The 23,033-nt window shown below is 38.1% G+C and overlaps 3 protein-coding genes and 2 non-coding genes across 7 annotated transcripts; all 5 read left to right on the top strand.

Annotated features, from left to right (window-relative positions):
• Positions 1 to 1,512: 1,512 nt before the first annotated feature.
• Positions 1,513 to 1,598, top strand: LOC112024052 (small nucleolar RNA R11/Z151). Its single transcript, XR_002884095.1, has one exon. It is a non-coding gene; the product is annotated as a small nucleolar RNA R11/Z151 (small nucleolar RNA).
• Positions 1,599 to 1,691: 93 nt separating this feature from the next.
• Positions 1,692 to 1,803, top strand: LOC112024053 (small nucleolar RNA Z152/R70/R12). The gene has a single exon (XR_002884096.1). It is a non-coding gene; the product is annotated as a small nucleolar RNA Z152/R70/R12 (small nucleolar RNA).
• Positions 1,804 to 4,664: 2,861 nt separating this feature from the next.
• LOC112024003 (uncharacterized) lies at positions 4,665 to 6,556 on the top strand. The gene is made up of 4 exons (XM_024056648.1): positions 4,665 to 5,583; positions 5,713 to 5,790; positions 5,880 to 6,040; positions 6,173 to 6,556. Exons 1-4 carry the CDS (start codon positions 4,665 to 4,667, stop codon positions 6,554 to 6,556), a joined length of 1,542 nt encoding a protein of 513 aa, XP_023912416.1.
• Positions 6,557 to 9,344: 2,788 nt separating this feature from the next.
• LOC112023973 (SEC1 family transport protein SLY1) lies at positions 9,345 to 12,301 on the top strand. The gene is made up of 2 exons (XM_024056612.2): positions 9,345 to 9,572; positions 9,955 to 12,301. Exons 1-2 carry the CDS (start codon positions 9,542 to 9,544, stop codon positions 11,763 to 11,765), a joined length of 1,842 nt encoding a protein of 613 aa, XP_023912380.1. The 5' UTR covers positions 9,345 to 9,541; the 3' UTR covers positions 11,766 to 12,301.
• Positions 12,302 to 15,685: 3,384 nt separating this feature from the next.
• On the top strand, positions 15,686 to 21,158 carry LOC112023966 (proteasome subunit beta type-7-B). 3 transcript variants are annotated; one of them, XM_024056601.2, is made up of 9 exons: positions 15,686 to 15,819; positions 17,366 to 17,528; positions 18,989 to 19,130; positions 19,283 to 19,379; positions 19,461 to 19,530; positions 19,634 to 19,738; positions 20,088 to 20,186; positions 20,291 to 20,378; positions 20,716 to 21,158. In XM_024056601.2, the coding sequence occupies exons 2-9, from the start codon at positions 17,385 to 17,387 to the stop codon at positions 20,790 to 20,792; spliced, it is 822 nt and encodes a 273-aa protein (XP_023912369.2). In that variant the 5' UTR covers positions 15,686 to 15,819; positions 17,366 to 17,384; the 3' UTR covers positions 20,793 to 21,158. The 3 variants fall into 3 exon arrangements, with proteins under 3 accessions (XP_023912369.2, XP_065622077.1, XP_065622078.1); XM_065766005.1 differs by lacking the exon at positions 15,686 to 15,819 and adding an exon at positions 16,400 to 16,488; XM_065766006.1 differs by lacking the exon at positions 15,686 to 15,819 and adding an exon at positions 16,510 to 16,530.
• The last annotated feature ends 1,875 nt before the right edge of the window (positions 21,159 to 23,033 follow it).

The raw sequence follows: 23,033 nt of genomic DNA, 5'->3' as shown, positions 1-23,033 counted from the left end.
CTCAGCATCTACACTTACACCTTCTAGTTCACTACCAGGTAACTCAAGTGGTTCATGCACTGGATGCTCCACAAAGACATGAATCTTCCCATATCCCTTTACCAAGTCAGTCATGAACATAGCAGCATCATCATCAACCACCTGATGGAAATTTACGTGCTCTGGGTTCACACCAGACATTTTAAACCATAACTTATCTACTTTAGTGTAGCCAAATTCCCTACAGATTCTCTCAATTTCTACTTTTGACCACTTATCTGGGTTACAATTATCCACTATATCAATTGTCCCTCCCACATACACTTGAGGGTCCCACATGAAATGCCCACCATGGTGGACATGCAGAGTAAAAAGCTCATCCATCCTGCATGCAAGTTACGGGCAGAAAACAAAATGGAAAAAGATATCCACTTTTTGAAATTAATAATACTTTGTTAGGCTAATAAACAAATAAAAAAGCATACAATACCGACAACCCATTCACATGGACCCAGCCACTTCTTGAAAAGCAAGACACAATACAGACAATCAATGCAAATACCAACACAAAGATATCAAGGTCAATATAGTGGTCCTTGATAAACAATAGTGACACACAATACAGACAAACAACCACAAATGCCAACAACAATACAGTCAGTATTGTGGTCCCTGATAAACAAAAGTAAAACAAACATAGCTGCAAATACCAAAAGCAACACACAACAGCCAAACAATGCAAATCCCAAAAATATTCCACTATCACAGTCAGTATTATGTCCACTACAAAAGCTATAAAGGAAGAGAGGAAGAGAGAGAGTGAGACACAACGAGAGAGATAAATAGAGAGAGATTGAAATTCCAAAGCAATAACAAAACACAACATCTAAAAATTCCCAAATTCTCAAAACCCAACAGCTGAGATTCAGATGGCATTCATAACACAGAGAGAGAGAGAGAGAGAGAGAGAGAGAGAGAGTTGGAGAGAAATAATACCTTCGCAGCTCAGCACAAACACTCTGAAGCTATCTGTGATTATGCTTGCCGATTTGTGATTTTTTGAGCTTGCCGATTTGTGGGTTTTTTGTGCAACTCTATGGTCTTGTGATGAGTAATGGGTAAGGTAAGAGATTAGGGATTGCACAAATCTATGGGTCTTGCCGTCACGTGTGTTCAGGTGTGAATGGTGTCATTTTGGGTTTTATTTGGGTTAGGGAGGGTTACGTTCTGATCAAAAAAAAAAAAAGGAGGGTCACGTGACTACTAAGGGCGGGGAGTAACTAACAGTGCCAAGGTCTGGTTACTGTAGACATTATTTTATTATTTTTTATCAATGCTGTTTGCCACATCAACAATATCCGTTTATGATGTAACGGCAGGGACTAAAATGGAACCCGTTTTTCAGGATATGGACTAAAAGCGGTAAAAATAAAACTTAGGGACTAAAACGGGAATAGCCTGAAAATGTAGGGACTAAAATGTGCTTTTTGCCTTTTTTTATTTGTGTATAAAAGATGCATGATTTTTTGAATTAGGCTAATGATGATAACTTCATTATCTTAGCGGATTTCGATAAGAGATTTATTTCGATGATCTAAACGTTACACACACTGAAGCCCCCTAATAATATGTATGTTGTCTTTTAAATATTATAAAGTTCCACTTTTTTTTTTCTTTTAATTGTTAAATTTGGTTTGTGGGACTGGGACTTGGTTGCTATGATGAGATTAAACATTTGGATAGTGTTTTGGGTAGTGGACGAGAACCAAAAGGCCTCGCCATGAGCTCATTTTATTACAACGACTTCTCCTTCCATTGAGCTCTAGTCCCAACAAATTCATTGCTCAATTTATGCAATTGTGTACTATGTGTGTGTGTCTGTGTCTGTGTGTGTGTTTAATCGAATCTGTTGGGGTTTTTCTTGATTATGGGGGAAATATTCTATTTGGGTTTTTCTTGATTATTTTTTTTTTTAGGGTTTGAATTTTCTGGGGTTTGATGTAAAAGTGTTTGTGTTTTTTTAGATTAGGAAAATTAGTTTCCTTTTTCATTTGGGGTTTTTGATTGTTGTGGGGTTTATTGCAAGGGGGTTTGTGATTTGGGAAATTCCACATTGTTACTTCAATTTTGGTGTTTCTGGAATTTTTTTTTTTTAGCAGGTGCATTATTGGAATTGTCTGGAAAGGTTTCACTTTTAGATTAGGAAATTTAGTTTCCTTGCACGATCAAAACCCAGATGATTCTCTATCTAATAAATTAAGTGGGTGGCATTGTTGCATTTAAGATCCCAAGTGGGTGAGCAAGCGTAGAGAGTGTGTGGAGAAGAGTGTTTGATCTGATTTCTTGTTTGATTTTTTGACGAAACATGTTAAAGTAACGGAAAAATTAGAGGTGGGTTACGAAGCATAGACGGAATGAATCACGGGTGGGTAAACTGTCAAAAATAAAACCACGGGTCGGTAAGTTAAATTCAGGTTAAACCACCGGTGGGTAATCTGTAATTATCCCTATTTTAAAAGCTCAAAACTTATTTTAAATTGCCAATCACAAAGCATAGACGGAATGAATCACAGGTGGGTAAAGTGTCAAAAATAAAACCACGGGTGGGTAAGTTAAATTCGGGTTAAACCACCGGTGGGTAATCTGTAATTATCCCTATTTTAAAAGCTCAAAACTTATTTTAAATTGCCAATCCAACCTCCCATATTTTCCACTTGTTTATTAACACGGTTTTTGAGAATCATGAAAAAAATAAATACTAGTAGAACACATAGTGAAAGATTTTACTAAAAAGATGGAGAGAGAAAGAATGAAACACTCTGATGAAGAAGAAGATATGTTGGCCCGCAACACCAAGAAATTTAAAGACAGGCATTTGCCATCAGCAGAACTAGGAGGGAATGAGCATGAAGTGTGTAACAAAGGGAGAAGCTACAAGGACAAAGTAGTGGGAGCGATACCCAGAGCTTTTGAACAAGCCTTTGGCTTTGAAAGCTTTATGTAGGAAGATACTGTCTCTGATGATGAAGAAGAGCAGGAGCAAGAGGGTAGTACCAGAGTTTGCTTCTCGAAAGAAGAAAAGATTCACATGAGAGACCCATGGAAAAGGGCGATTATCATCAAAACTTTTGGGCGTAGACTGGGTTTCTCATTTCTTGTAGAAAAAATCCGTAGTATGTGGAAGCCGACAAGGAATATGGATTGTATTGATTTGGGCTTTGACTTCTTCTTGGTTAAATTTGAGTTAGCGATTGATGTGGATTTTATACTGAAGGGTGGCCCATGGTTCATTGGGCAACACTATCTAGCAATTAGGCAGTGGGAACCTGAGTTTAAAGCATCCACTGCAACCTTATCATCAGTGGCAGTTTGGATTAGATTACCGGAATTACCCATTGAATTCTATGAGACAAACGCTCTTCTTGAAATTGGAAGAGCCATAGGCCCGGTATTACGTATTGATGCACATACAGCCACTAGGGTGAGAAGGCGTTTTGCCAGGCTTTGTGTACAGGTAAACTTGGAGAAGCCGCTGCTAAGAACCATCCATATTAGCAAAATTGTACAGAGTATACAATACAAGGGGATTAACGCTTTATGTTTTACATGTGGCAGGATTGGGCACAAGGTTGAAACATGCCCTCATGTTGTTAGGGAGTATGCCACGAGGCCAAACACGGAGCAAAATGTTAGTATGGGAAATAACTCCAATGAATAGTTGGCTGTAGGGAAAGATGCGGAGAAGACCAAACTTGAAGATTACGATGAGTGGATGGTGGTTAATTGACGGAAGTCTAAGGGTAGAGTGGATAATAGACCACAGCAATTTGACCAGAGTCAGACAAGTGAAGTGATTCCTGAAGCTAGTTCCATAGCCACGCCTAAGGTGGCTGAGCAGTACAAAAGAGACGGCAAGAGGAAGGCAACGCACACGCAACCTGGAACGTCTCAATGGGAGACAAGCAAGACTTTAAAGTCAAATCAGTTCAGAGGCAACTTGGGAAAGGGTGCTAAGGTTGCTGGTTTTCGCTCTAAAACAAACCAGAGAGCTAAAGGAGTAGTTGAAAATCAACAAGATAAAATGGGCCTAGGGGAAACTAAGGGCCTATTCTCTTTTGGGCCGAGCCAAGGTGTAGTAAACAATGAGAGGGCTAACTCAAGCTCGTTTCTTTTTTCAAGTCTAACTAACACAAGTAATAGCCCTAGAATATTAGGGAAGGAGTCAGGTAAGAGTAATTCTGATAAGAGCCGAAATGGAAGGGAGAGAGAAATGGGGGATTTTCTACAAAGGAAAGGTGATACCAGTGGGAGACGAGACCGTACGGTGGATACGGCAGGACCCTACCGAGATATGGGGTTGGTTCGATGCAAAGTTAATGGGAGCTTGGAAAAATTTGTTCCCGTTGACGGAGTCGAGTCGACGGGTGGGGTACTTGCCATTGAAGGACGAGGCTTGGGTAACAACTCCAAACTCGTGGTGGAGGTTTCTAACGGACAGACCACCAGTGCCAATCACACCGCTGATAAACTTAAGGACATCAGTACCAAAATCAAGGGCGCTGAATTAGGAAAAATTTCTATCCAAGGTAGAAGCGGAGTGGATTCAACCAGTGGTTTCTGTGAGGAAGAGACTTCAAGAGCGCCCAGTGGAATGCGTGACGATGGGCAATCTTAACTGGGTGGAAATGTTACAATTTGCAAAACTGGAGATCAATGGCACAGTGCTGATAAAGGCAACGCAGGAGTCGATGGGGGTGATCAAACACTCAACAACTCTCTTTCGAAGAGTGTGGAAGTCGAAGATGGAGCTTTTGGAAGCATGGAAGTTGAGGGACAATGAAGGTGTTTCCTCACTATCTCATTTTGATTCTGCTTACAACCAAAATAGAATCATGAATATACTGATATGGAACTGCAAGGGTGCAATGAAACCCCAATTTAGAAAGACAGTTATGGATCTTGTGGAATGGCATTCACCAATTCTCATGGTGATTACAGAAACTAGAATGTATGGGGCTAAGGCCAACAAAATTATTGAGTTACTTCCATTTGATGGTGCTGCTGTGGCAGATACTATCGGATTTGCTGGTGGAATTTGGCTGCTCTGGCGAACGGACTTGGTGAATGTGGATGTCCTGGCAACAACCGAGCAGGAGATTCATGCCATTATTCGGGTAAGAGCTCAAACCTGTCATTGGCTTATTAGTGCTATTTATGCTAATCCCAGATTTGCAAAACGATGTATTCTTTGGAATAATATTAAATTGTTAGCTGTCATGCATGACCTCCCTTGGGCACTCATGGGTGATTTTAATGAGGTGCTTTCAGAGGAGGAAAAATATGGGGGGAATCCGGTGTGCCAAAGAAGGGTGAGAGCCATTAAAGAGTGTATGGATGTGTGTCATATGATGGATTTAGGATTTTCTGGGCCTAAGTTTACTTGGACTAACAAGAGAGAAGTTGGTGATCTTATCCAATGTAGACTCGATAGGTGTTGGGCTAATCCGGAGTGGAAAGGACTCTTTGAAGAGGCTAATGTTACTCACTTGGCAAGAGTTAACTCTGACCACTGCCCGTTGTTACTAAAGCTGAGTCCCAATTTGGGTAATGTGGCGGATAGATCATTTAGATTTCAACCGATGTGGCTCAATCACAAGGACTTCCCAGCTTTAGTGAGAGAGGCTTGGGAAGGGTAAAATGACAGACTGGATGGTGCTATTTCTTCTTTCAAAGATAAAGCTTTGAGGTGGAATAAAGAAGTGTTTGGTAATGAGTTTGTCAGGAAGAAGCAGATTATGGCTAGGTTGTTGGGTACTCAAAAAGCTTTAGCTTTGAGGCTAAACAATTTTGTGCTCAATCTCCAAAATCAGCTTACTGAAGAGTAAAATCTTATTCTACAGATGGAGGAGGAGATTTGGGCAATGAAAGCAAGGACGGATTGGATCATTATGGGGGAAAGGAACACCTCGTACTTCCATATGTCTACAATGGTCAGAGAAGCAAGAACAGAATTACTTGTATTCAGAATGCCGAAGGGGAGTGGATTCATGACATTGATGAAGTAAAGAACATATTTTTGTTAAGTTACAAAAAGTTTTATCAAACGGAACAATGTTTTTGTCCTATCATCCCCCAATGGAACTCGGATTGGTGTGTCAAACTTAATCAGGATGAAGCTAATGGGTTGGTCTAGGTTCCCTCGGATGGTGAGATTTGGTCAGCCCTGAAGTCTATGAAACCGTACAAAGCCCCTGGCATTGATGGTCTTCATGTTGGGTTTTTTCAAAGGTTTTGGCTTGTGGTTGGGGAATTAGTGAAAAAAGAGGTTAAATGGGTGTTTCTGAGCCAAAAGATACCTGAATACTTGAACCAGACACTCATTGCCCTTATTCCTAAGCAAATTGGGCTGGAGACTATCAGTCATTTTAGGCCAATCAGCTTGTGCAATACTGTTTACAAGATTATTTCAAAAATTATTGTTCAAAGGGTTAAACCATTGCTACCTACCCTTATCTCTCCCATGCAGGCAGCCTTTCTTGAGGGAAGAAGGAGTTCAGATAATGTGATTATAGCATAAGAGTTAATTTACTCCTTGAAAAATAGAAAAGGGAAGGATGGGTACATGGTTATTAAGATTGATTTAGAAAAGGCTTATGACCGCCTTGAGTGGAGTTTTGTAAAAATGGTTTTAGAACATTTTGGGTTTCCTTAGGAAATGATTAAACTTATTATGAGTTGTATATCCTCAACAACCACAGCCTTATTGTTTAATGGTAGTAAATTAGAAGCATTCCAACCCTCAAGAGGCATAAGACAGGGTGATCCCATATCACCATATCTGTTTCTGCTGTGCATGGAGTTTCTTGGGGCCCAGATCACCAGTATGTGCGAAGGTAAAAGGTGGGATAGAATGAAAGCTTTGAGAAATGGGCCGAGCTTCTCCCATGTGTTCTTTACTGATGATTTGATAATGTTTGCTAAGGCAAATCATAAGAACTGTGAGGCTATCATTGAGGTGCTTGATAATTTTTGTAATCTTGCTGGCCAAAAAGTTAACCTCGAGAAGTCTAAGATTCTTTTTTTTCCTAATGTTCCTAGAAGGCGGAGGAGGTTTATTTGTAGAAAGATGGGCTTGATTGCTACAAACAATTTAGTAAGATACCTTGGGTTTCCATTATTGACTCAGGGAAGATCAAGAGGCACCTACAATTTTATTGTGGAAAGGGTGCAAAATAAGTTTGCTAGGTGGAGGTCTAAGCTACTGTCTAGAGCTGGGAAACTTGTGTTAGTGAAGTCTGCAGCTACCCCTATAGCTGAATATTTCATGCAATGTCAAGCGCTACCTAGTCAAGTGTGTGAAGCAGTGGATAAAACAATAAGAGATTTCCTTTAGGGTTCAACAGAGGAGAAGAGGAAAATGCATATGGTCAAGTGGAGCACTGTTACCCTTCTAAAAGATCTTGGAGGTCTGGGGCTGCACTCAATGAAGGATAGGAATTTAGCGATTCTTGCAAAACTTTGCTGGAGGTTGGCTGGTGCTAAGGGTTCCCCATGGGCTGATATGTTGTCAGCAAAGTATCTTACACCCAACAGAATGACTGAGGATGGGAAGAAATTACCTTGTTCTAGTATTTGGACAGCTTGTAAAAAGGGAGGCCCAATCTATGTTAAAGGTCTCAAATGGGCTGTTAGGAGCGGTGAAACTATTAATTTTTTAGATGGATTTCTGGTTGTCTAAAGGTACTTTGCGTAGTCTCATTCACGGTCCCTTACAACGGGGTGAGGAGAATTTAACTGTTAGGCAATATCTTGACAATAAGACTAGTGGAAGGGCTTATAAATTATCATTTGAGCTACCGAATCAGTTGCTTAATGTTATTAAAGCTACACCATTATCTATAGATCAGAATAAAGAGGATATGCTACATTGGGCTTACTCTAAGAATGGTTTATTCTCTCTAAAGTCTGCCTATCTGTTGGCAAGGGGTTTAAATCCCTTGAACCAGGAAACTGATCCAATTGATTGGGTTTGGAAGGTGGAAACTCTGCCAAAGGTTCATTTCTTTTTATGGTTGTGCCTCCATAATAGCATTCCCACTGGAGAAGTTCTGGGTTCAAAGGGTTTAAACCTCAACCCCATCTGCAGTCTGTGTAATAAGGAGATGGAATCCGTGGAGCACCTTGTGAGGGGCTGTGAAGTGGCAAAAGGATTCTGGCAGGAGCTGAAAGTGCCTTATTGTATGAAGGACACCTTTAACTTACCTATTGGAAAATGATTGGAGTCCAACTGTAGGAGTGAGAGTTATTCTTTGTTTATGGGCATTCCATGGAAAATTTTGTTTCCAATGGGGGTTTGGCATCTGTGGCTGCATCGAAACAATTTTGTCTTTAAAATAGGTAAGGTGGAGTGCTTATGGCTCAAGAAATGTATTAAAGAGAGTGCTAAATTTTACGCCATAGGGTTCAATGCTAAAGTGGAAAGAAGTAGAGATGTTATACCCGTTGGTTGGTCGAAGCCACCAGAGGGCTGGGCTAAACTTAATACAGACGGATCAGTTATGGGGAACCCAGCGATAGCTGGAGGTGGAGGCGTGATCAGGGGTCAAGAAGGAGAATGGTTAGCTGGTTTTGCTAGACCACTCAGACAAACCAATAGCTGCATGGCTGAACTATGGGCATTAAGAGATGGGCTGCTGCTGGCTAAGGAGATGGGTCTTAATAATCTTATAGTTGAGGTGGATGCTTTAAGTGTGGTTCTCCTTATGAAAAACAGCACTTGTAATTTGCTAATGGAGCCTCTCCTAACGAATTGGAGGAACCTATTGAAGGCGTTCCCTAATATGCAAGTGGTCCATGCCTACCGAGAGGCCAACCAATGCACTGATGCATTGGCAAAATTAGGAGCTGCATCACTAACTTCCTTTGTTGTTTTTTGGACTCCACCGCCTATGGTGGATGGTATTATAGCTCATGATAGAGCCAATGTATTTTGTAACAGATTAGTTTTTCTTTAATCTAATGAAAGTTCATGGTTTACCCAAAAGAAAAAAGATTTTACTAAACATTTTCCTATAGATATAATGAAAATTAACATAATTTTTGAGAAATAATTACAACATGCTACTTACTTCGCAGATCAAATCTCACAGTTCGAACCCTTTCTCCCCTAAACTCCCAAAAACTTTATACATGGAAATGTACCAATTCAGTTACAATGCCTCTCTCTTTTAACACAATTTTGTAAGATGAAAGACAGAAAGAGTGTTTTTAATTTGATAATACCCTCTCTCTCTTTTTTTGTTGGCTGAGTTATTTATGAAATAATTTCATGTCATTATCACACATTAAAAAAAAAAAAAATTCAAAATCCCATAATGAAATAATTTTCTGAAGACATTCTCAAAAAAGAAAAGAAAAAATTTCGGAAGAAACAAGCACGGACGGAACGCAACGCTTTCTCAGGCACAGAGCCCCCAAATTTGCAGAGCTCAAAAAAAACATTTTACGTACACAGAAAGTAAGCGAAAATTACTGGTGTTTTCGGAACACAGTTTTCACTGGCATGGCTCTCAATCTCCGTCAAAAGCAAACAGGTACTCTCTCTCTCACTCTGGATCTTCTTCTTGCTTGCTTTAGATCTTCTTCTTTTTCTTTTTTTTTTTCAAATCTGAGAAACTAAATTGAAATTCCAACAATTAATCGAAAACCCATTTCGTTTATGAGAATATTAGCTTATACCTACCTAAATTCATCCATAAATTTTATGTTTTTGGCTAAAAAAAGAGACTGAAATGGAATTATTTTCTTTATTGTTCAATTGTGTCTGCAATTTTTGGTTCAGAAAATGTCAATCTCTGCATTAACAAAGTAACTGAGTTAAATTCGAACAATTAAACAATAACCCATTTCATATATGTGTGAATTAAGTGTATACGTGTTATTGAATTCGATGTGTTATATTGTTTGTGGGTTCAGAATGTATTACCCGAATGTTGAATTTGAACCAACCCGTGAATGCAACGGGTACTGCAAACGAAGAGGTGTACAAGATCTTGATCTATGATAAGTTTTGCCAAAACATCCTGTCCCCATTGATTAGTGTCAAGGACCTTCGAAAACATGGTGTGACCTTATACTTTCTCATTGATAAGGATCGAAAACCGGTCCATGATGTGCCTGCCGTGTATTTTGTCCAAGCCAATCAATCCAACATTCAGCGAATCATTGCTGATGCCTCCCGGTCACTGTATGATACTTTTCACTTGAATTTTTCATCCGCTGTACCCCGCCTGCTGCTTGAAGATATTGCATCTGGGACTTTGAGTTCGGATTCAATCCAACGGATTGCAAAGGTGCATGATCAGTACTTGGAGTTTGTGACATTGGAGGATAATTTGTTTTCGTTGGCACAGAAGTCTAGTTTTGTGCAATTGAATGATCCATCAGCTGGGGATCGTGAGATTGAGGAGATTGTGGAGAGGATTGTAACTGGTTTGTTTTGTGTATTGGCTACACTGGCCGTGGTGCCAATAATTAGGTGCCCACGTGGTGGGCCAGCTGAGATGGTTGCTTCAGCATTAGATCAGAGATTGCGAGACCATTTGTTGTCAAAGAACAATTTGTTTACAGAAGGTGGGAGTTTCACGAGCTCTTTCCAGCGGCCAGTTTTGTGTATATTTGATAGGAATTTTGAGTTGTCAGTTGCATTACAGCATGATTTTAGGTATCGAGCTCTTGTTCATGATGTTCTTGGATTGAGGCTGAATAGGTTGAGTTTACAAGGTGAAAAGGGTGGGATGAAGTCGTTTGAGTTGGATAGTTCTGACCCATTTTGGGTGGCTAATGGATTGTTGGAATTTCCTGAAGTCGCAGTGGAGATTGAGACTCAATTGAACAAGTATAAGAAGGATGTTGATGAGGTCAATAGGAGGACCGGTGGGACTGACGGGGCAGAGTTTGATGGGACAGACTTAATGGGGAGCACAAAGCATTTAATGAATGCAGTGAACTCACTGCCTGAGTTGACAGAGCGGAAGCAGGTGATAGATAAGCACACCAATATTGCAACTGTTTTGTTGGGTGAGATCAAGGAGAGGTCACTTGATTCTTATGCAAAAAAGGAGAATGAGATGTTGGTCAGAGGAACCATTGATCGGAATGAGCTCCTTGGTGTGCTCAGAGGGAAAGGGACAAAGCTGGATAAGCTGAGGTTCGCTATCATGTATCTGATCTCCTCAGAAAGCATTAATCAATCGGAAGTGGAATCAGTAGAAGCAGCACTCAGAGAGTCTGAGGTTGATACTAGTGCATTTCAGTATGTGAAAAAATTGAAGTCATTGAATGTCTCGATGGCATCAGCAAATTCAGCCAGCAGAAATAACATTGTCGACTGGGCTGAGAAATTTTATGCTGTGACTGCTGGTGTGAAGAATCTCTTATCTAGTGATAGGCAACTGGCATTGCCAAGGACAGTGGAAGCCTTGATGGAAGGGAAGCCGAATCCTGAAACTGATAATTACGTTGTATTTGATCCTCGCACTCCTAAGTCAGGTTCTGGTAGTAGTCATTTGAAAGGACCGTTTAAGGAAGCTATTGTGTTCATGATTGGCGGTGGTAATTATGTTGAGTACGGGAGCTTGCAAGAGCTTGTACAGCACCAGCAGCCTGTCAAGCATGTTATATATGGAACTACAGAAATCCTCACAGGAGTGGAGTTTATTGAGCAGCTTACACTGTTGGGGCATAAGATGGGATTTGGGAGTAGCACTGCTGCTCCAACTCCTTAATACAGATGTGTCTTTCATTCTCTTTGACGCTTGCAGTTTGGCATGGCACCTTATACATGGTTGAGGGGAGGTACTGTGGAAAGTTAAAAAGCAATAATTAATTGAACATAGATTTGAAGCTGGCTATTTCAGAACTGATGCAGAGATTGTTGGACAATGCATTTCTTTCTTGATTCCGAGGCATGCGTGCTGGTTTCAAATGATACTTAATATTGACTGCCTTTCAGAATCTCAAAGTATGCCTCTTGGTCTTTCATCATGGGGTTTCTTCCATTGAAAATCTGTATTTAACTTTATTGAAGAGTTTGAAGTAAGTTTCTGCAGTTAGAAAATATTCTTTTTTCTTAGCTGTTCTTGAAACTAAGCTTATGAGAAAGATATGTTAATTTTTTCCATACGTTACTATGAGTGCTACCCTGATTAACATTTGGCAGTGTAAGTTACCTGATGTATGTGTTGATTGGAAATTGTCTGGAAGAATCATTTCTGTATCTACTATTCAGTAAGTAAAACTTGTGGATGAATGTTACTTGCTATTGGTCAGTACTTGTATGTAATGTAATATATAAATTGCAAGAACCATGTCAAGAGCTCAATTGTTGGCACCTTTTGGTGTTTCCCAAACATCAAGGGTTCAAATCTTTTTTTCCCATTGTAATTATTGAATTATCAAAAAAAAAAAAGCAAGAACCACTTGCTCTCTTTCAATGGACACTTAACTTTCACGGGCTTTAACTTAAGGCTTCGCATTCACGTCTTTTGATCGCGCTAATTTTCATTATGAGCTCCAACTCAAATGGCAGCTCTTTTTCTTGTAAGAGTAAGGTGGAGAGTAAAGATCATGGGGCTCAAAGCACTTGGGGGGGTGCCACTTGAAGTAAAGAGTTTGCTGGTAATGAATGACCATTTTAAACGCTAGGAAACAAAGCTACTACAAGGTGAGAAATAATGCAAGAAACCAATATAATCACCAACATTGATTCAATATAATTATCTTACTTGCAACCCCACATAAATTCGCCTTCACACCAAAGGCTTCAAGGACTGCTTCTAAAATTGCACTTGCACTGAGAGACTTTATTATCATCTGCCAGGGACAAATGGAAGGAACCCTTTAAGTACAACTATCAGCGATAAAAATAACTTCTGACTGACAACAAAGCATAAATATTGAACAAATTCCAATTTTGATAATTTAGTAAAATCGTTGACCCACTTACAATAAATGGTTCATTGGAAAAGGATACATACTGTTAAGAAAAACCCAAGTTAGGAAAAGAGAAAACAAATAACAATGGAACAAGGCAAAGGCGCATCAATTAATGTTCTCAAACAGGGAGAAAAAACTATATTTCATAAAATATATTTTTTTAAATCCCTACAAGATAAAGTTTAGCCTAAGATATATGATGAATTATTGATATTTAGAAGTGGAAAAAAAAATTGTAGAGGCAACTTAATAAAAAATGAATGTCCAAATTAAGTGAAATGAATTCAAAAACTACTAGATGAATGTCCAAATTGGAACATGACAAGCTATTGCGTAGATCTATTTGAAAAACTTGTCTGTCAACTCAATTTTAAAACCGCTAATGATTCTGGTTAGAGAAACATGCCATCATTAACTCAATTCCAAATATATGCTAAGAAGTAACTGAGTTGTACCAAATGATAGTCTAGTATGGTACTCATATCTATGGTTCAAATCATGAATTCCTAGCAAGAAAAAGAATCAAGCTTTTAAAAAAAAAAATTGTTTTTATCATTTTAAAAAATCTCAAAAATACATTTTATCAAAAAAGAAATTGTCACGTACCAAGATTTTTGTTTTTGTGATAATTGATATTTTAATATTTGTTAATTTAACACTTTGAGATAATTTTTATTTTAATTTTGATATTTCATTTTTCAACCAATATTATAAAATCACCTATACTGAATTGATACGATTTTGTGACTTATATATATATATATATATATAAATTGTGGAGGAGGATTTGTTCCAAGCCCGCAAGCAGTTTGTCTGCTTTGGGACCGAAGGACCTGCACAGCTTTGTTCTTAGGCATGAGTGGGGTGCATCTTTCTTCGATGTGAGAGCAAGTCTAAAACACTGCTCATGTCACTTGCAAAGAATAAAGTCGTGCGGGTCCTTTGGTCCCAAAGCAGACAAACTGCTTGCGGGTTTGGAAAAAATCCTTCCCCACAATTTTTATATATATATTGTAGGGTCCGTTTTTGTTGTAGCCCAAAAGATATGGGTTCCCCCAGGCCCAACGAACCCAGAACAATAAATTTGTAGAGAGTGGATCGAAGGTTTAGGCGCTCACCTGCCTACATGAGGTATGAACTACTTTTCTCTTATTGAAAGATACTAAGACCAATTTATAACTGGGGGATGCTCCTCGGACCATGGCCAAGGAGGTTTTTCCTCTCCCAAAAACCCCCCTCTTACACTTTGCTCTCCTTTCTTATATATCCCCCTTATCCTCCTCCTGTTGATCATCTATTGGCCTCCCTCCTGACTGTCTGTCCCGTCAGAGGTCATATCCGTGCTCAGAGGGCTCATCCTGATCGATGTTGCCCTGTCAAGGGGTTACATCCCCATTAATACGACCAGAAGGGTTAGGTAAGCGTATTCAATGCCGAGGTGACAGTCCGCCCAGGGCTTGCCCCTTCTCCGTATTTCTGTTGCCAACGCATGGCACTAGGCCCTCTCCTCCTCGGATATTCCAGGAGTCCTTTGGTAGGGTGGTCCTCGTGTTTTTCCGAGGCCTCGGACGCCCGAGGACAGGGTCATCCTCGGACCCATCATGCATCCTCGGCGTGGGCCATTTGGGCTTGGCTTGGAGTGGGCCAGGGCTACCCGATTTTCTGGCCCCACATATATATATATATATCACTAATAGTTTCAATTTCGATGGAAACATTTCTAGTTAATATCTCAAGATATGATTTTCAATTTTTTTAAACAAAAATTAAGAGTTGATTCAGATTAAAAAATTAAGTAAAAATTAGGCTAAAATGCATTTTACATCTTTTAGGTTTGAGTCGCTTTTAAATCAATCCTTCAACTTTCAAAAATTGCATTTTGTACTCTTAACTATTAAGACAATGCTAAAATGCCCATTTTGCCAAGGTTTGTCACATTATTTTTTGTCATTAACCCAATATAAAATGACATCATTTCACCAAAATTTTAATTGCTTCATTTGTCAAAAAAGAAAAGGAAAAACAAGATATCAATAGACTAGTACTCCTTTGAGAGTAGGGGTGTGCATTCAATCCATTGACTACATCCAGGCCAACTTGATGTTTTGGTGTTAGTTATTAATGGGTTGATTGGTTAATTTGGTCCTCTCCTCTTTTTTTAAGCTTAGGTTGGTTCGGTCGGGTTAATAAAATGTTCAACCCAAGTAACTCGACCCAATCCATGTTATTAGGCTTGATTTGTGTTAATTGAAATCATTTATTAGGAACCTAAATGGTTTATTAAATGGGTATCTTAATTTTCTTCTCTTTTATTATTTTTTTTGTAAAAAAAAAATGTAAGAAATAGAAAGTTAGCAGGACGATGTTGTTTTATATCAGTAATATTATGACAAATCATGATAGAAGGGGCATATCAATATCATCCTAAATCCTAATAGCTAAGTATATAATATTTAATTTCTGAAAATCAATTTAATAGGTACTACAAAATTAAATATGGTAAAAATAAAATACATTTTAAGCTAAAAATTAAGGGCAAAAGTTATTTAAAAAAAAAAAAAACTTAAGTTTAGTGTTCTTGTGCACTGAATCGTTAAGACATGGACGCATGTGGAACACTTATTAGGTGTACACAACAAGCCCAAAGCCCAGTTCCAAAACTTAAATGGGTTTAAAAAAAAAGGGACGCATATACAATAGAAGCCAATAATTAAAAAGGCTCTCAAAGTCTTGGATTTCTTTTCTAGGTTTTCCATAGATAAAGAAAAAAAAAAACTATAATAATAATCTCTCACTGGTATTCGCTTTTGCTTGGCAATTGGGTTTCCTCGGTGTCTCTCTCAGGTAAATCTTGTTCCTTATTTTCCACAACGTTGTTGTTCTCTGTTAACCTTAGCTACGAGATTTCGATCTTTTCGATTCCAAGTTTGGGACTTTTTTTAGTTTTTTTTACTCTCTGTGTATGAATCACGACTAGGGTAGCTTGTAAAATGTTAGTATTATGAATTTCAAGTGAAATTTGTGAAAGATCCTGTGTTTTAGTAGTTTGTACTTGTAAGTGTTGATTATTGTGGAGCAAAAAAATTGTGGGTTTTGATCTGATAAGCTTGAAAATTTGTGGGCTTGACCCATTTGTGTGTGTGTGTGTGTGTGTGTGTGTGAGAGAGAGAGAGAGATTGTATAAGATCGAGCATTGAACGTTGTTACATGGGTGCATTTCCTTTTAGGTGATTAATTTAGTTTAACATGCTAAATACTTAGTGGGTTTTGATCTTGAAAGCTTGAAATGGGTTTGAGTCATTTGTGTGTGAGTGAGAAAATTGTACAACATCAGTCATTGAATATTGTTGCGTGGATACGGTTTCTTTTATGTGATTAATTTGAAGTTAAATTCTGATTACCTAGTTTGCACTTGAACTTATAGCTGGCTGGGGAAAAAAATTCTGGGTTTTGATCTGGAAAGCTTGAAAATTTGTGGGCTTGAGCTGTTTGGGTGTGAGAAAGTTGTACAAGGTCAGACATTTGACATAGTTACCTGGATTCTATTTCTTCTAGGTGATTATTTTAGTTAAATGCTAATTACTTAGTTTGCACTTGAACTTATAGCTGCTTGGTTTTGATCTGGAAAGCTTGTAAATTTATGGGCTCGAGTCAATTGGGTGTGTGAGAAAGTTGTACAAGATTAGATATTAAACGTACTTGTAAAAATTAAATAAATAAATAAATAAAACAAAAACAAAGCTTTAGTCACAAATATTTTGGTGTTATCTATGGATACTTTTTCTTCTAGGTGATTAATTTAAAGTTAAATGCTAATTAATTAGTTTGCACTTTGCACCTGAACTTATAGCTGACCCCCCCCCCCCCCCCCCCCCCAATAAAAACTTAGGTTTTGATCTGGAAAGCTTGAAAATTGTGGTCTTGACTCTTGAGCCATTTGTGTGTGCAGTCAAGATAAGAACTAAGAAACCCCAATACTGCCCTAACTAGTTTTCTTACCACCAGAGCTAGGGGCCCAGAGGTCTCAAACTTGATAGGGTAGCTGTTGATACAGACTTGTTGAAGCATGGGGTTTCTAAATCAGGGTCTGATATAACGTGTTTGATTGCTTAGTAGATTTATTATGAGGGCGGAAAAGGAACTGAAATTTCAGATTTTAGGGTTTTCATTATTTTAGACCAGTGGAAGGGTACAAAAACTCCTACTCAGTTGAACTCAATACAATATTTGGCTTAGTTGAGCTGGTTTTTTATTTAATAAAACTTTCTGAAACACAAAAATATAGAGGTGCAAAGTTTTTCTTTTGCTTTTTTTGTCTTTGTTTCGATAATTGGTTTTCATGGTAGGTGGGTGTGATAACCGATAAGTATCTTTTGCTTTCTATGTGCAGGTTAAGTTGAAGTTTTAAGATGTCTAACTCGGCTATAGATGTTCCCCCCAAGGGCGGATTTAGTTTTGATCTCTGCAGAAGAAACGATATGCTTAGTAAGAAGGGAGTTCAGCCACCATCATATCGGAAGACAGGAACTACAATTGTTGGTTTAGTTTTCCAGGTATGACTGTTTGATGTGCTATTGATCAGCTATTGTTATGTATATATGTATATATTTTATATGTATGAGATATGATGCTGGAAAAAGTAGTGAATGATTTGTAGATTGAGCCATATTCTTCACTGATAAATATTTCCTGACTTTCAAGCTAATGATGTTGATGCTAGGTTCACAGAGTCAAAATTTATGCATTAATATTACTTGGCATGTAGATCAAACAGCTGGATCATAAGTCAATGATCTATTTTGTTAAATATATTTACCATAAGTGTATATTCAAATAGATGGATTGCTATCATGTGTAGTCATTTAGAATTGATATTGCTTTTGTATCATTCCTGTAAGAATTTAAGTGCATGTTCATAATTTAAGTGCATGTTCAAACTTTGTTGGAAGCCGGCCAATAGTAGGGGTTTCGTGGTGAGGAGGTATTATCACTCCCTATCCCCCTCTACCGCCATTCCCTTCCTGTGGAAAATGATGTGGCAATCAAAGGTTCCCCCCCGGGTAGCTTTTTTCTCGTGGACTGCGGCCTTAGGCAAGATTCTAACTATAAATAACCTTCGGAAGAGGCATTTTGTTGTCCTTGAGTGGTGTTTTATGTGCAAAAGGTGTGGGGAATCTGTTGATCATCTCCTCCTTCACTGTCCTTTGGCCTTGAGATGTGGAGTATGGTCTTTTGTTTGTTTGGTATTTGTTGGGTGATGCCTCAAAGGGTTGTGGATTTGTTGGATTGTTGGTCATGTAACTTCAGGCGTCATCGCAATATAGTTATATGGAGGATGGTGCCGCACTGTTTGATGTGGTGTCTCTGGCGGGAACGGAATGCCAGAAGCTTTGAGGGTCACGAGCGGTCCATTCTTGAGTTTAAGTCTTATTTCTTTTTTACTCTTCTCGAATGGTGTTTAGTTATACCATCTTTTTCTTGCTTTTCTCTTCCTGTTTTGTATGATCATTGTAATTTGGTTTCTTGATGTTTTTGCCTGTCTAGTACATTTCCTATGTACGGGGCTGTGTTCTTCTTTAATATATATCTTCCGTTACTTATCAAAAAAAAAAAAATTTGCATATCAGAATAAAAGTAGCATTGCAATAATCTTGTTCTGACAGTAAGATGAAAAGGACTTCTGAAATGGAAACTATTGAGCCATAATTAAATGCATGTAGTTTGTAGATTGCCTATAGTATAGTAGTGATAATTAGTTGGAACTGGTGCAATAGAAAAGCAAATAAATAGTGTAGTAATTAGTTATGATCTTGAAAAAATAAATAGTACAGTAGTGAGAGTTATTTAACGATATGCATGATTTATTAGTAGACACCCATCACATGTTCATGTGCTCCAAATGTACATGAGCATATATATGTTGTTATTTGTTTGTTTTAGGTAGTGTATTCTGAGAGACTTCTTCCAGGATTTATATACTTATCTTTTATTCCTTTTTCAACATTTTATTCAGGACGGCGTCATTCTTGGAGCAGATACGAGAGCCACTGAAGGACCCATAGTTTGTGATAAGAACTGTGAAAAGATTCATTATATGGCACCAAACATATATTGTTGTGGAGCAGGAACTGCTGCTGATACAGAGGCAGTAACAGGTATTTGTTAATGTGGATGTTTAATGTGGTTATATTTGTTGCACTATTGTTGTTTAGCACCTCAAGGCTGCAGGAAGATGAAGGATATGAAATTGTCTTATTTTCTTTGTACGACCATAGCTAATGCACTGCTTTGGTGTTTACTTATATAGACATGGTCAGCTCACAGCTACAACTGCATCGCTACCATACTGGTCGAGAATCAAGGGTTATTACAGCATTGACCCTTCTTAAGAAACACCTTTTCAAGTAAGTTTATTTGTTTCGGACACTTCTTGACTTATATCTAGTTAAATGGCATAAAATTCTAACTGCTGAATATGGTTTCAGCTACCAAGGCCATGTTTCAGCTGCTCTGGTTCTTGGTGGGGTTGATGTTACTGGACCTCATCTACATACTGTGAGTTTAGTTTCAAGCATTTAATTTGGCAATAACCTTCTATATTAGCTTTCATAATTAGTTGATTTCTTAAGGTTGAACGTTGAAACCTATATTTTGGTAGATATATCCCCATGGATCAACTGACACGCTGCCGTTTGCAACAATGGGATCTGGTTCACTTGCTGCCATGGCCATGTTCGAGTCCAAGTATAAAGAAGGCCTGACTGTAAGTCAGAATGTTATGGCTGTAAAGTTTTTTACATGTTTGATGAGCTCACAATGATGTAGTAGTACTTAAGATATAGACAAATTCAATACAACTTTCACTTCAATGTTCATCTATTATGATGATGAGTAATTATCTTTCTATCTTCAATTATGATTTACATATGGTTGTGTGTCCATTACAACTGTCAGGAGGCTAAATTTTAGTATCTCAAGAAACTAGTAACTTGTAGGAGACAAACATGGCTGCTTTAGCATGACCTGCTTTCTACTTTAACAGTATTGATTGTATCTGAAATGCTTATTTAGTTTTCTCACTTGACCTTTTTTCCTGGCCTCCTGTGCTGCAGAGGGACGAAGGAATCAAACTTGTTGTTGAAGCTATATGCTCTGGTATATTTAATGATTTGGGAAGTGGAAGCAATGTTGATGTTTGTGTGATAACCAAGGTTTGTTGTTCCTTGCAAGTTTTCACCACTTAGTTGTTGTGGTAAAAGTAATTCTTAATCTAATACTGATGCAAGTTTCTTCTCCTCTTGAACTGCTGCCACAGGGGCACAAGGAGTACCTTAGAAACCATCTGTTGCCTAATCCCCGTACCTATGTCAATCCAAAAGGCTTTTCTTTTACTAAGAAGACTGGTTAGTGACATACTCCCTCACTTTATTTATTATACATACATTTACTATATCCCTAGCATATTTGCTCAATTTTATGGCTGGCTGATTTTGGTCGGTACAGTTAAATTAATGCGCAATTCAGCTTGTTCATGGCATATAAGTTTTGCTTTTCCTGATGGTTCATCTTTAATGCTTGCTATGAAGCTTGCATTATCAGTATATTTTATTTGCATTCCTTCATTTAAGCAAAGATTGAGATTGACATATTCAGCTCTTTACCTCTTGCCTTGTTTCAGCAGTATGATGCTTACTCTTGTAAAATTCGTTACTGATTATATTCCATTTACTATGTTTACAGAAGTTCTCTTAACGAAGATTACTCCATTGAAGGAGAAGGTGGAAGTGATTGAAGGAGGAGATGCAATGGAAGAGTGAAATCCATCACACAGGAGCAGTACAAACGAGTAAGCCGTGAGCAGTACAAAAGACCGTGTGTCAGTTGCATTGTTTTTCATAACTTCCATTATAGTTGTTGTATTAAGCAGAATGCTGATGTAGTTTTCAGTATTCAGCTTCAATATCTCAATGTCTCGACATTAACTTGTTATGGATTATACTTCCAAACTCGCATGCAGGCTGGCAAGATAATTTGGTCATTTGTTCTGTATGTGTCTTTGTATCCTGATTTAAGATCCTGGTTGCTTAAATCGCACCTCAGATTCACACTTGTAGAAACTCAATTTTATTGAGTAATCTCTAGGTTTAAACTGTTGATTGAACGCAAAAGCAAAGATTAAACTATGAAGGTCTAGTGCTGGGTGATTTTTATTATATAACATTACAACCTGATAATTTAAATCATGATTTCATCAGTTTGGGTTCACTGATAAAACCATGACAGCTATGCCAATTGGAAAAATAGACCCAGACTGTTATTCCTACATTCCTTTAAATCTTGATATGATGATTATCTTAAAGCAAAGCAACTAGGGCCATTTTGATGGAGTTTACTCAAAGTGTATTGTTATAGAACATGGAATCAAACCGATATTGAAGAAAACACTGTTAAACTAATACTAGAAACAAATATTTTTATTAAGGAGACTGATCACGATGGATTTCATCAGGTTATCTCTTGGTTCCTGTTGCCACGTTATCTTTTTGATAAATTTTTTTTCTTAAAAAAAAATTTCTAATGTAGGTGGGATATGATTATAAGTTTGTTATTCGATAACAACAGATTTTATGGTCAAATCTAAAGTGATAAACATATAGTAACTGTTAACATTTGCAGTTTACATATCAAATTACAAAAACCACCAATGGAAATCCTACTACAGTACTGCTAGTGCTAGGTATTGTTTCAAATTACGTTTTTATTCACAAACAAACTAGTACAGTGGATTTATAAAAAGATAAAATTATAAAGATAAAGAGAATCTGAATAAACTAGTCTTCCAAAGTTACTTTCTATGATTCACAAAAAAAGAGAAAAGAAAAAAATAGTTACTTTCTCTCATACATATCTTCTCCCTCACGTAAAGAGAAACACATGCGTACGATATCCTCTGTACATTCTGCTCAAACCATTAAACTAGAAGTCCCAAAAGAAGGACAGGCCTTTGTTTGAAGGAAGCCGAAAGTGAAAAGATAAGTACCAAAAAAGTTATAGGAATTCCTTACGATGCATGAATCCTTATCACATATGAACACCTATGTACAAAGTGTTGCTGAAATAACAATCCTCGTAAATTTTGTTTTATGAACCTACAAGATAAAATACAATTCCTCCTTTGTCCTTGAGTTACCTTATTTTTATGGATTAACACGATGATGTCCCTAATTTATAAAATCTCTATTATTCTTACGATATAAGAGCATCCGCATTTGAGCTTGTATATGCCAAATGTTAAAAACATTTGGCATTTAAGCCCCAAAACCCATCAGCAATGGGAAGGCCATATCCCATATGCAAAAAAAAAAATTGAGATTTTGCTACAGTACCATCTCAAATGTAAGATGGTCCTGTAGCAAAATGGTATAAAAAAAATATTTTTTAATGCTTTTACCCAGCAAATTTCTCACTCCTCTCTCATTTTATCTATTTCTTTTCTCTCTCTTTCTTCTCTCTTTCTCATCCCCTCTCTCTCTCGCCATTGTCAATCTTCTCTCTTTTGTCTGTGCCAGATCGGAGCTCACGCCGAATCACCAAGCCAGATCGAAGCTCACGCCGAATTTGATTTCTAGATCGGCGTGGTGGCGAGGCTGGTGGCGTGGCTGAGATGGGCGTGGTGGCTGGAGGTCAGCGCGGTGGAGATCGGTGTTTGGTGGTGTTGACATGGTGACTGAGTCGTGCATGGAGATCGGTTTGGCGAGGTGGGTTTTGATTTTGGGTGGGTTCAGATTGGGTTTTGATCGTGGGTTCTGTGGAGATCGAATTTTGATCGCATGGGTGCCGAAATAATGGGTTTGTTGGTTTTCTGATTTAATGGGTTTGTTGGTTTATGATTTAATGGATTTTTTCGGTGGGTGTGTGGCGTGGTGGTGGTGACTGGTGGTTTGTTGGGGTTCGGCGGCAATGGCAAATCTGATCACTTTAAAGATCGGCATGGATTGTTGATGGTGGGTTTTTCTTCAAATTTTTGTTTTGGGATTGTTGTTGTGATTTGCTGGGGT

The sequence above is a fragment of the Quercus suber genome, unplaced genomic scaffold, assembly GCF_002906115.3.
Source record: "Quercus suber isolate HL8 unplaced genomic scaffold, Cork oak 2.0 scaffold_672, whole genome shotgun sequence".
Classification (NCBI taxonomy): Eukaryota; Viridiplantae; Streptophyta; class Magnoliopsida; order Fagales; family Fagaceae; genus Quercus; species Quercus suber.
The sequence above is the reverse complement of the archived record's forward strand: the minus strand, read 5'-3'. Positions and strand labels throughout refer to the sequence as shown.